Source organism: Anabrus simplex, chromosome 8, assembly GCF_040414725.1.
Source record: "Anabrus simplex isolate iqAnaSimp1 chromosome 8, ASM4041472v1, whole genome shotgun sequence".
Taxonomy (NCBI): Eukaryota; Metazoa; Arthropoda; class Insecta; order Orthoptera; family Tettigoniidae; genus Anabrus; species Anabrus simplex.
The window spans coordinates 226,889,978-226,903,812 of record NC_090272.1 but is presented as its reverse complement, the minus strand read 5'-3'; the positions used below and the strand labels follow the sequence as shown (position 1 = coordinate 226,903,812).

Here is a 13,835-nt window from a genome sequence, read left to right as displayed (position 1 = left end):
GCATTGCTGCCACACCATGCAGCTGGGCACCATTTCCTAACCAATGTAAGCATATCAGAATTTGTTCCTTTTCGGAAAGGGATTGACTTCTCTTTGTTGCAGGTTTCAATAAATGACCAATTATTTCAAGAATATAGTCAGTCTGTAATGGGATAACACGAAAACACTCTCAAAATTCCGTCGAAGTGAGGTTATGAAAATTAATCCTGTCTTTGTATGTTCTCTTGTGGGATTCTTCATCACTGTCCTCACTTGATGATAACAAAAGCTCTCGTCTTAACATGTTTTTATTACTAAACCAAATTCTAGGCCGAGAAACTAGTGTATATACTTGTTAATTAACAACTGAAAAGAGAACAATCTCTTTGCAGAATTTCTGAAAACTTTTCACTTCATTACTTTGCACTTTGCATTTCTGCACCAATGGAGGAACATAACAGGCTTGAAAAGTGAAAAGATTCCTAACTTTTCACTTTGCAAGCTAAATCTGAAAAGTGAAGGTGGAACAACTGAAAAGTGAAAAGTTGCAAAGTTTGTTGGTGGAACAGGCCCCTGCTAACTGAGCTAGTGATGGGCAACGCTCTCACTCGAGACTCTCGAGACTGACGTCGCAGATCTCAAGACCGACACTCCTGTAGTGCAAGCTGTGCGACGTACCAGTAACTACGATTGTAAACTTAATAGTATATCATTGGCAGTAATTGCGTGAAATAACGTTCTCATATGAAAACGTGTGAGCCAATACATTTTGTCAAAAGCCTTGAAAAGTACTGCATGTTCAACTATGCACCCCTTAATACCATTAATGAAAGTGAAAACATAATGTCAGTATCTTAAACTGTTTACGACTTATTTGGAGTGGACGTCTCAGCTGTATAACAATGCATAATTTGTGAGGATGTACACCTACTTGGATACTGGAGGCGTGCATTATTCGAACATGAGACGGGGAAGATGTGTTTTGCTACATATGCAACCCCTATTACACATGAGTGGAACGTGTAATCTAATATGCCCGACTTTGTTCCAATTCTTTCAGCAGGGCTGATGAGCAACGCTCTCGAGACCGATTCTCGTGTGCTGCGAGCTGTGCGACGTCCTAGTAACTATGACTGTAAGCTTGATAGTTATCATCAGCAGTTCTCGTATGGAAACGTGTGTGACAATAAATTTTGTCAAAAGCCTCGGAAAGCACTGCACGTTGAACTATGAGCTCCTTAATACCATTAACGAAAGTGAAGACAGAATGCCAGTATCTTAAACTGTTCACGAGTTATGTCAGGTGGACTTCTTAGCTGAATAACCCGTATAATTTATTAATAACTATTATTAGGATGTAAACCCACCTGGATGCCTCACAATCGTTGTCGGCAGGGTAGCTCCTTGTGATTTAGACCGGGCCGGAGATGTTCTCTGACTATCCCTCCTCATTTATATTATGTGTTTTAAGTGTCGGATCATCCCAGAAGTATTTCTGCCGACGTCCTTTGAATAAGCAACAAAGCGGGCTGTGCTATGTGATATCTCTTCAAAAGAACCGACATCCACGACTCATCCACGACTTACATTGCGTTTCGGACATCGTCTTCAAGTTGTCGCGTACAACTAGACACAATTACACAGTCATATATCGAAGTACCTACCGTAATTATGACGCGAATACTTTATAACATTATTATTTCCTTCGTCACCAAAATATCGGTAAACACAAGCAGTGGTCATATGTTATTGAATGTGGGGTCTGATAACGATGTACACCTACCTGTCTAAAAAATTGGAGCAAACTGAAGCATTTTAGATTACACATTACACTCACGCGTAATGGTGGTTGTATATGCAGCAAGGTGCATCTTGCCTCGTCTCGAGTTCGAATAATGCATGCCTCTAATATCCAGGTACGTGTACCTACAGTAGCCACTGGGTTCTGTACTTAAACCACTCATTCGTGTACCTACCAGTGCATACAGTGCCAGAATGCGTATCCTTTATAAGTATGTTATACTGCGTCAAAATAGACCTAGGTAAAATGAACGCCCGAGTCGTTTGTTGACATGTATTTATGACATTGAGAAGGCCCATGGTCTGCTATTCGCATACTCGGAACAAACATTCAGCTCCGACTACCTGTAGGCCTACGACACGCTGCACGCCACACAATACGGGTACAACGCTCTCGAGACCTCGTCTCAGACTGCCCATCACTAAACTGAGCTACAAGCTAAGAAGAAAGAAATATGGTCTGAATTATATGCAACTGAAGCCAATGGTGGAAGCCTTAGAGTGCATCTGTGAACTATGTGGACAGAAATGTAAACGATATCACACGGAGTGGTGTATAGGAGACAGGGGTCTCTGGACATATATAGTGAATAACCTTTTCATTTTCACTGTAATTGTTTTCTTTGGATCAATGGCTGTTAGCTGCCGTCCAGCAGAATGTTGGCTGGCAGGGTAGGGGAGGTGGTGGTATACAATTTCTAATCACTAGACTGTGTGCCAAAAGCCTGGATTAAATTCTAAACCTCTCTGCAGTGCTCATATGAAGTGAGGGCATATGACGCTGTTGACGGTGATTTGTCCGTCGGATGGAGACGTTAAGCCTTGAGCAGACCCCTTGGTGCTACTCGACAGGAGTAGGCTACGTGCCAGCACTGGGTTTCACCCTCTCCTTTCCTACTCTCATATATCACGTCATTCATTTCATCTCATTAACTCCTCTGATGAGGTTAACGTCAGGATGGGCATCCGGTCATAAAATACCTGCCACAACAGATTCTTCTCACCTCATACCCGACCCGTAGAGAAACGAGACAAGGGTTGGACAAACACACACACACAAATTCAATTATTATTTTAAAAAAGGCCACATGAAAGTCATGTTGCCCTTTCTAAAGAATATAAAATTGAACATCTCTTTAGAATCATCCATTTTATAGTGTGTTTCTTTTCTTTATTAAAAAAATACTTTAATTTCATTAATGATTTAAAAAAAACAGTTCTCAGAATCTTTATATATGTTTCCATAACATAGCTGAAGGAGGTCAAATGGACTGAAACAAGTACTATGCAATATAATAGTAATTTTTAAAATATTGAATGATAAAAAATATATAATATTTCATTTTTAAAAAATTATTTTACACCCACATTGGAGCACTTTAATCAATCCAAATTCCTCAAATATAACTTACCAAAAAACGAGAAAATCCAAATTAGCTCTATAAGATAGAATGAAGAGAAGATGTTGAAAGTTAAAAATGACGGTAAAAAGAGATTTACAGTGTGGCTGCTTGTTGACAAACCCAATACACATAGCTAACAGTGAGTCTCAAACGGATGTGGCCTGGCGTACCTTTGTTGGCAAAGAAGGGGAAGAAAGGAGAGGAAATATATATATGTATATAAAATACAGTATATATAAAGATTCTGACACAATACCGTATAATCCCGAATACCACTCGCACTTTTCCCCCAAAAATATTGGTTCTAAATCTTGGGTGCGGTTCGTATTCAAGCCGTTCATTCTCATAAATATTTACTACATTTACATGGAATATTGAAATAGATTTGAATATGGTTACCGTACTCAATATACCACATGTAAACGGGCATTTAGGTTTTATTGTGTTTTAGTTGCGTTCTAGAAAACAAGATTGATTTTTTCATTTTTCACAGTTACAGTGGCATGTAAACACGAAATGTAAGGTAATGAAATACGGTAAATCAAAGAATATGGGTAAATATGCGGTAAATATGAAAGCCGCTGCTGCAGATGCTCGATCGGCATTTGTTTCACAAGTGTTGCTGGCATGCTGAGTGCGCGAATAGCTGATCTCGCGGGATATCGCACTTTGCGACAGTCGAGACTGTTGGTTATGGAAGTCTACCTCGCTCACATTCGAGTTCCGTACATGTCCCATGAAAGTGCTGTCTCGATAGTAAGCGATGGATTCAAAACGGGGTCTACAGTCATTTACTGTGCGTGAGAAACTTAAAGTTGTAAGCAAAGCTGAAATATACGGAATTCGTGCTGTTGGCAGAAAGTGCGATATTGATTATTCGTGTATTCGTGATTGACGAAAGAAGAAGGAAAAACGTCTAAAAAGTAACGGCAATCGCCGAGCGTTCCGCGGGCAGAGTGCAGTGTTTCCGGAAATTGAAGGACTCCACAAATTTTGTGATAGAAAAACGTGAGTTAGGATATGGTGTTTCTAGTTAAATGTGTCAGTTTGAAAGCACTAGAGATCTCAAAAGAACTCAAAACACAGGGTTTTACTGCAAGCCGTGGATGGATCTGGAACTTTTATCGGAGAAAGGGATTGTGCATTTGCAGACGTACATCTATTTCACGTCGTCTTCCTGGGGCGTATGAAAAAAAATTAATGGCCTTTCAGCGTCACGTTATTCATTTGAAGAAGCAAAATTCTTATTTGCTGTCACAAATTGGGAATGCTGACTAGACACCTGTCTATTTTGAAATGCTGTTGGAAAATATAGTGGATATGAAGGGTTCTAAAAGTGTAACCATCAGAACAGGTGATAACGAAAAGCAGCGAAGCACAGCAATGTTGTTCGTATTAGAGCAGATGGAACCAAACTCCCTCCATATGTGGTTCTGAAAACACTTCCGAAAGGGAACTTGCCGTCCGGTGTTATTGTTAGAACACAAGTCCAGCTCGATGGAGATTGCATTAGCGGAGGACTGGGTGAAGTGCGTTTGGCGAATTTGCCCAGAAGCTTTGTTACAAAACAGAAACATCCTTGTGTTGGACAGGTACCGAGGACATACAACTGATGCCGTAAAAGATATGATGAGGAAAGGAAAAACTGATCTTGCGATAATTCCCGGAGGACTCACTTCTATTCTACAGCCGTTGGATGTGTGCGTGAACCAGCCTTTCAAAACTGCAATGAAACAGTTGTACACCGAATGGATGTCTGATGGTGATTACGCGTTAACACCAACCGGACGAGTGAAGAGGTCTGAAGTGGGACTAATATGCAGCTGGATCAAGACCGCATGGGCACGCATTCCCAACGATCTAGTGTGGAATTGTGGAATTTCAAATTCAGTGGGCGGTAGTGAGGATGACTTTGTGGAAAGATGCCAGCGACGAAAGCTCCTATGGTGAAACTTCAGATGAAGACGGTGAATTGTGAATGATCTGAATATTGGATCGATTTTATTTATGATTTTTGTGATGATTTTATAAATTGTAAGCTGTTTGAATTTATATTTGTGGTATATTTGAAGAAAATTAAATAAGTATGTAAGTTATTTGAATTTTTAATTTTTTCCGTATTTTGCCATCTCAGATTTAGGGTGCGGGTCTTATTCGGGATTAGGCGGTAACTATTTCTTGGCATGGCAAAGGAAGATGATGTGGGGGGGTAAAACACTGTGGGTGGTTATTTAATACATCAAACTGGGCATGGAAGTAGAAGGGTATTAGTTCTTTGTTATTTAACTTTCTTTCTCCTCTTCTTCCTAGTATATAAGCTTTTCAATTTAAATAACAAATTCTCTTCAGTCAGTACTTCATTCAGATTTAACTCTTTATTTTGTTTTTGCGCTAAATAAATTAGTAACTTTTCCAATATGTCCATATACAGTATTTGCCTTTCTAAACTGCAAACAAAACTTTCATCTCTCTTTCTATAACTGTAAATTTATTACTATTATCATGCATATGTTCGCACATTACTGAGTATCTTCTGTGTTTTACCACATTCGTGTGTTCCTTGTAATAAATTGCTGAACTCCATCCTGATTGCCCAGTATACTTGTTTTTTACATGTCAAGCTGCAATTCCATGATTTGTGACATTGATTAACCCTATGTACTTTATGTGAATTAAATTATAATTTGTTGTTGTTATTATTATTATCTATTCTGTAAGCTGTTTCAATACCTTGTTTTTTAAATCTATTAATTTTTATTATTATAAGTGAGCACTGCAAAATTCTTTTTTTTTCTTTTTGATCTTTAACCTCTTAACCAGGGAGTTTCCACTGAGAAATGAACCTATATAATAGGGAATATATTTTGACCGAAAATTAATTCGTCACATCCATTATCATAACGTGATGTGGGTGACGAATGACCTCATTACGCCCATTACTCTTTTGTGAATGACGAAGGAACATGTCCAGCCCATTTTGACATACATGTCTTATGGCTGGTGGTCATCTGAAAATTACATTAAATTAAATAAATTAGCATCACAAAATGTCTAATGGTAGTATAACCGTTGCAATGAATCAGGCTGTAATGTAGGCCTAAGGTATGGATTGATGGTCATACAGCGTTACCTAGCAACCGTTGTAAAATTAGAGTATCACTAGATACTGACAAACTCCCCTACATCTTCGGATAAATCCATAGGCCTGTCAACGCTGCTCTGAAAGCATTGATTTTCAGAAGAAAGTTCACTGTCAGTTTCACCACTTGTGCTATTCCTGCTATCCAAAGAGTAGTCATCTGAATCAATCAGATGAATAGTTTCATCATCCAAACAAACGTGCTTAGTCATTATGTTCGGAAGAAAATACAATGAAATATTGGTGCAGCAAGTCTGGAACCTTCTGAAATCTACAAAGTGATCATAGAGCTACATACAACATAAAGAAACAAGATAACACATCCTGCCCAGCAGATAACAGTTTTCATAGGCTCTAGATTAGTTAATTTGTCATTACCCGATTGAGTAACAATTATTGGTAGATGAATTAACTAGTCATGCCCGGTTAAGAGGTTGATTAGGGTTGTTTTAGATTTGTTAATGATTTTATTCTTTATTCTAGTAACATAATGCTTAGAATATCCATTACTCCTCACAGTTTTGTAAATTAACATTTCTTTGTTAAAATATTATTTCTTCAAGGGAATCTGAAGTGCTCTATTAATCAGACTATAAACAGGTTCAAGCCTTCTGAGACCATTTTTCTCCCATATACTCTGATAAAATTTGGAATAAGCATCCTTTTTCATGAGAATGCAGTCTTTATCAGTCCTTATAGCCTTCATATTTGCAAGCTTCAATTCTGTCATTGATGTCACCGGATTTATAACAATATTGGCTTATAATGCGTGCTCTTTAATGATGTCAAAATTTCATATGTATACTTTGTTTTCCTCCGGGATATATAGCATAATCCAAGGGAATAACATGTCCCATTAAAAAACCATGGACGAAGAATGTTTAATGTTGTGTTCTTTTACAGGAATGTCTCAATTAGTGTTTGACAGACTGTAAAATGTTAGTTTCATTATATAATACTGGCAAAGTTCTCAAATATACCTATAAAAATAAAGACATTTACAAAAAGATACAAAAGCCAAAAGCTAGAAAAGCAGCTGGAATTGATAAGATTTCTGGGGATATACTATACTAAAAGGCAGTAGTTATGGCTGGGGGTTATTTGAAAATTTGCATCTGGATATTAGCGATACAAAATGTGCGATGCAATGTTACCTAGCAACCGTGCAAGCTGTGATATGAAATATTGTTGGATGGCCGTGACAGAGACGTGTTGTCAAAGAGGGGCGTTAAGGGTACAGATGATCGATGTGATCTTGCAGGCTGTGATGTGAAGTATTGGTGGATGGTCGTGACAGAGACGTATAGAAGGCTCTTGTTTCAAAGAGGCCTCATGTCATCAGACTCTAGAGAATTGATTATTTCATTTCTGGTAGTTCCGTAGGCTCTAAGTCAGTTCTCTCTCTCCCCACCACCCGTACTGAAACCTGCACTTGTCAACTCCAAATTCCATAAGATGTCTCTCAAAAACTATTCATTAGATGTGAATAAATTAATCGTTATCTATTTATTGAAAGACAAATTCATGGTCATTCGATTTTCCCAAAGGGAACTAACTTTCACACCCTTTTTTAATTACCGTTTGCATGAAGGAGCTATACCAAATGAATGGAGAGTTGCTGTAGTAGCCCCTGTGTTTAAAGGAAAGTGGCTAATTACAGGCCAGTCAGCTTGACATGTTTTGCATGTAAGCTCCGGGAAAGCACTGTTTCGGATTATGAGCTGTGTTTGCAAAATCACTAACTGGTTTGATAGAAGGCAGTTTGGGTTTTGGAAAGATCATACCAGCAAGATATAGCAGATAATTTAGATTCAGGAGGCCAAATGGGCTGTATTGCTGTAGACCTATCAAAGGCTTTTGATAGAGTAGATCAAGGGAGACTGCTGATGAACATGAAAACTACTGGACTAGACAAAAGATGAATGGGTGGCTACATTTCTAGAACATAGAACTTGTAGAATTAGAGTGGATGAACCATTATCTGATCCAATAACAATATAAAGGGCAGTTCTGCAAGGCAGTATTATTGAAACTTTGTTTTCCTATATATAAGTATAAATGATAGTCCGGCTCTGTGGCTAAATGGTTAGCATGCTGGCCTTTGGTCACAGGGGTCCCGGGTTCGATTCCCGGCAAGGTCGGTAATTTTAACCATCATTGGTTAATTTTGCTGGCACGGGGGCTGGGTGATGTGTTGTCTTCATCATAATTTCATCCTCACCACGACGTGCAGGTTGCATACGGGCGTCAAATCAAAAGACCTGCACTGGGCGAGCGGAACATATCCTCGGACACTCCCGGTACTAAAAGGCAGGCGCCTTTTCATTTTCAGTATGAATGTTATGAGTAAAGAAGTGGAATCACAGACGATATTATAATGTATAAAGTGGCTGCAAAAATACCTCTACAGTGTTGTGAGATAGACTACAGACAATGGCAGGTTGTAAGTTGCACCAAGAGGAAAAGTCCTCGAAGTTTTAATTACTATGTTGGAGGGCTGAAAGTATGTCATGGGCATCACTGCAAGTACTTAGGTGTTAATTTAAGGAAAAAGTAATCATATTAATGAGGTTGTAAATGAAGGTTACATATTTCTTCATATGGTTATCACTGGTAAGACCCCAGAAGAATACTGGAAGTGAGATGGTTAGATCAAATCATGAATGAAGATATACTGAATTATATTGGTAAGAAGACAACGATTTGGCTAAATTTGACTGGAGGCCACATCTAAAAATAGCCAGGACTTGATGGACATGTAGGCAGTATGATAGGGGTAGACCAAGGCATGAATATGACAAATAGATTAGAGTAGTTGTAGGATGTGGTGATTATATAGAAATTAAAAGGTTAGCGCAGCATAGGGCGGCATGGAGAGCTGCATCATACTAGTTTATGGACTGATAACCTGAACAACAAGAACACCAATTAGTGTATAGGACCCATACCAGGAATACTCGATACAGTAACAGGAAAAGATCCAAAGGAAACCAGCGTGATTTGTTGTGGGTGATTTCCAACAAGAGTACTGTTACAAATATGTTGCAAACTTGGGGCTGTGAAGACTTGGGAGTAAGAAGGCGAGCTGCTCAACTAAGCGATATGTTCCGAGCTGTCAGTGGAGATGGCATGGAATGAAATTACTAGACGAATAAGTGTGAGTGCAGCTTTTATGGAAGGAAAGATCATAATAATGAAGATAATGTAAGAATTCAAGAAGAAAAATTGGGGCAAATATTTGTTTACAAGAAGACCGATTGGGAGTTAGATTAATTTATGAAGGGAAATGTTCAATAAATTTCAAATTTCTGTGAAATCATTTAAGAAAAGTTTTGATAGCTAATTGATAAGGAATCTCCCGCCTGGGCAATGGTGCTAAATGCAGATCAATGATTATTGAGTGAATTGATTCATCACTGAAGTAATTATTTTTGTTTGTCTTCCCAGAATTTCATCCGTGCGCAACGTTTCTTCATTGGCGAACCTGTCTGGACCCCTCACAACCGGCCAGCTGATGATATGGAGTGTCGTAAAGCCTACCTAGAGGCTTTGAGAAATGGATTTGAAGAATGAAAGATGGTTTTCTGCAGTCAGACTGCAGTGTTGCGACTTGAGTCTTGAATGAAGGATATGTACAAAATGTAATTAGACTATTTTTATGGTTTTTGGGAAAAGATATATATTTTATCTGAATAAAGAGCAAAATGTTATGGTTGTGTTATATGTTAACCTATCAGTACTTGTAACAGGATCCTCTTTCAGAGCTAGGAAACTTGTAAATCACGCATGAATGAATTCAGTAGGGTAAGTGTTCAATTGGTCTTTGCTGGCAGGACCTAGTGTTTACAGTGCACTATGTCTTCTGGTATAGGGTAGAGCAGTTTTGTTACTTTCATAGATCTGTCTCAGTCTTATTCTTGGCTTTGACAATATGAAAGTGACTGAGGTATGAGCGATGCTAGTAATGCCAATTCCTTATGCAGCCAGTCCCTGCTATGAATGGTGTGAAAATGTTGCTCATAGGGTCGATTGATGCATTTCAGTGGGCTTGGCAGACTGATATGTAATAGCAACTCTGGCTCGGTGAGGAAAGCAACGGGAAACTACCTCACTCCTCATTTCCCTAGTACGCCTCTTCAGTGATGCCTAGGCCATCTATGACAGCTGATGGCAGAGCAGTTGAGGATCCCACCAGCGGAAGCTCTGAAGGACTGAACAAAGTGTTCAGTGCAGGAGTTCAAGCTTGAAAGTGGTACACAAAACAGCTACCTGTTGCTCCTTTGCTTGGCACATGTAGCAGCCCTCTTGTACTATGGCTCCCCCTCCTGTGGGTGGGGCAGTAGAATTAACACCCATGGTATCCCCTGCCTGTCGTAAGAGGCTACTAAAAGGGGCCCCAGGGGCTCTGAGCTTTGGAGCGTGGGTTGGTGACCCTGGGGGCCCTTAACTGAGTCCTGGCATTGCTTCCACTTGTGCCAGGCTCCTCACCTTCATCTATCCTATCTGACCTATCCGACCCCGACGCTATTAGGTTTACGAGGGCTAGAGAGTCTTTCATTTTTACGCCCTTCGTGGCCCCTGTCTTCCTTTGGCCGATAACTTCATTTTTCGAAGTGTCGGGTCCCTTCCATTTTTATTAGTGTTATATAGAGGATGGTTGTACTTCTTCTTAAAACAATAATCAACAACACCACTATGGTTCCCAGGATATAAGAAACATGACCCTTACATGGGAAAATGAAAATCAATTTTGTTATGTATAAGTGATTAACCAAAGTTACTAAAAGTGCTCTACTGGTACGTTCACTCATTAAGCCTGTTAATTTTATGCATGCTAGCAGCGCTTTAAAATAAATCAACAGGAAAAATTCACTTTCGCTCTCACAGTGAAAACAGTGCTGCATTACTTTTGCTGTACTATGACAGACAGACCATTAACCTTAGGATAGAAGAGAGAGTCCGATTTCCAGAGATAAATAGCAAGTAACTATCTGGCTCCTTGGCAGAATGGTTGGTGTTGAGGTGTTTGGTTCAGAGGGTCCCAGGTTCAGGGATTTTACTCTTATCTGGTCAGTTCTCCTGACTCGGGGACTTTTAGTTTTTTTGGCCCAATATATTCCTCTTCATACACAACATAATGTAGAAACACGCACTTCTGTAAACATCCCTCCATATAGTGTTGACTTCGTGATGGGCATTCGGTCGGAAAATTCAGCCAACCCCAATAAATTGGGAAGAAGAGAAATAGGAGGTAATTAACGTAAATAACGTGAATGAGTCTGTCAGCCAGATGCTGTGTGTATCACCCTATATAAACATTTATCTTCAAAAAAGAAAAAAAATTCTAAATAACTGTGCAAAGGGATTTTTTCATCCTAATCTTGGAATATTAAGCAAAACAAAAACAACTGCAAGTAGGAGGTCAAGAGTCTTTAAAATACTAGGTGCGTCAAAAATAAACCAGAATTTAAAATTAGCGGCTCCGGTACCGAATGGAAATGGGTAGAGCTTTGAGAGGATGTTGGTGGGGATGTCCGGAGTAGGGGGTCTTATGCGTCACACACCACAGAACGACGACTCACTCTAGTATGCCATGAGCGAGCAAGAGGTACACACATCCATTGCGCAGCGCATCATCATCATCATCATCATCATCATTATCATCATCAAGTTTCTGGCGAAAGAAGGCACCATAGCTTTGGAAATTTTGAGAAGGCTTCATGCACAGTTTGGAGACACAACTCTTTCAAAGACCCAGATGTATGAATGGCACAAACAATTTTTGACAGGATGGGAAGAAGTGGAAAACGAGCCCCACCAAAAACGACCGTGGACAAGCCTCACTGCAGACAATATTCGTGATGTACGTGATCTTATTGAAGAAGATCGGTGCATAAACATTTCTGAAATTACTTCACTTGTAGGAGTAAGCGTTGGAAGTGTTCAACCTATCATCAATGATGAACTCAACCTTCGGATATTGTCCGTCTTATGGGTTCCTCGTCTCCTCATCCAGGAACAAAAAAAATCCACCAAGATGTTTGTCGGAGGCATCAGACACAATCCTAAAAAGAAAGTATAGAGGTTCCACCTTTTCAATACACTGTTATTAAGTTGTATCAATATTAAGGTACAACATGTTAACTTTGGGACTGGTTTCGACACATTTAAAGTGTCATCATCAGCCGATTAAGAGAACAGGACAAAAGGGCTAAATCATAAATAATTATAACCACACATAACAAATATAAGACGTTATTCACAGTCAAGAGGATGTACGTAGAAATATCAACACTTTTTATGAAGAAGTAAATTCAGTTGCAGTTCATTTGTAATGTGACAGTCTTGTATATTCCTGCTGTGCTGTAATCACGTGGAATCTCGATACTTTCTTTTTAGTATTGTGATTCTCAGTTCAATATGGAACAATTATGAAGTTTTTAACTTTAAATGATGGAGGCATCTGAATTGCTATGAGGAAGAAGGACATGATTGTTTGAGTCACATTGTGACTTCTGATGAAACTTGGGTTCATCATTACACCCCGTAGTCCAAACGAGCAAACATGGAGTGGCGGGAATGAGGTGCAGCTGGCCCAGTGAGGGCCAAAACACCTTTCTGCTGGTAAGGTGCCTGCAACCTTTTTTTTGGGAGTATGCAGGCATTTTTCTTGTGGCTTTCTTGCAAGAACGAAGGACAGTTAATGCAGCCTATTACTGCCGTCTTCTGATCGAGACAAAAGCTGCATATCGCAACAAACATCGCCAGCAACTGATCCAAGATGTTGTTCTTCTGCACGACAAGGTATGCACTGCTGTTGTAACACAGGAAAAACTGGAGGAAATGCATGACACCTCTGGAACATCCTCCTTACAGTCCAGACTTGTCACCTTGTGACTACCACTTGTTTGGAGCACTGAAAGAAGAACTGAAAGGAAAACGATTTTTTAAAATGTTTTTCTTTGTCTCCTCTTTCTCTTGCTCCCTCTTTGCACATATTTCATTTTGGCTCAAGAGGGATTATGAGATTATAATGGCCAGCCTCAACACTCCAAAATAAAGAAATTCTAAAAAGATGTGCATGTGTTCGACATATGAACAAAAAAGTGATCTTTTAAAACAGCTCTCGAGTCACACATTTCGAGAGAGATATGTTCATACCACGTTGTGATTTGCACATGCACAGATGGTGCAACACATTTTACTTTGAATTGAGGGGGATTATGAGATTTCGAGATTTTGGCTGCTGATCATGAGCAAGAAGAATTCCCCTACTTACTGTTTACCGTGTATAGCAATAAATCAAGACGACTGTGCTCAGTCAAGACTAAAAAACTACAGCAATTTTATTTGCAGTTAGATCTTTAAATCTCTGATGTTTTGGTTTGTGATGAAATTTCATGACACCCAATGAAGAAGAGTTCTTTCTCTGTCAAACTTTCATTTTCTTTGATGGGTCAAGTTTTAACACAATAATTTTATGTGGCTAATTCTAGCCGGGTGCAGCCCTTGTA

The 13,835-nt window shown here is 39.3% G+C and overlaps 1 protein-coding gene across 4 annotated transcripts in view; it reads left to right on the top strand.

Moving 5' to 3' along the window:
* The window catches only part of Adi1 (acireductone dioxygenase 1), a 44,763-nt gene extending 34,732 nt beyond the window's left edge, over positions 1-10,031 (top strand). For all 4 annotated transcript variants that reach the window (XR_010860882.2, XM_067152737.2, XM_067152740.2 and 1 more), the window contains one exon: positions 9,769-10,031. Coding sequence is in view for 3 of the 4 variants with exons in the window: in XM_067152737.2 (XP_067008838.1) it covers positions 9,769-9,894 (126 nt within the window). In the remaining variant the exon portion in view is untranslated. The remainder of the gene's footprint in view (positions 1-9,768) is intronic.
* The last annotated feature ends 3,804 nt before the right edge of the window (positions 10,032-13,835 follow it).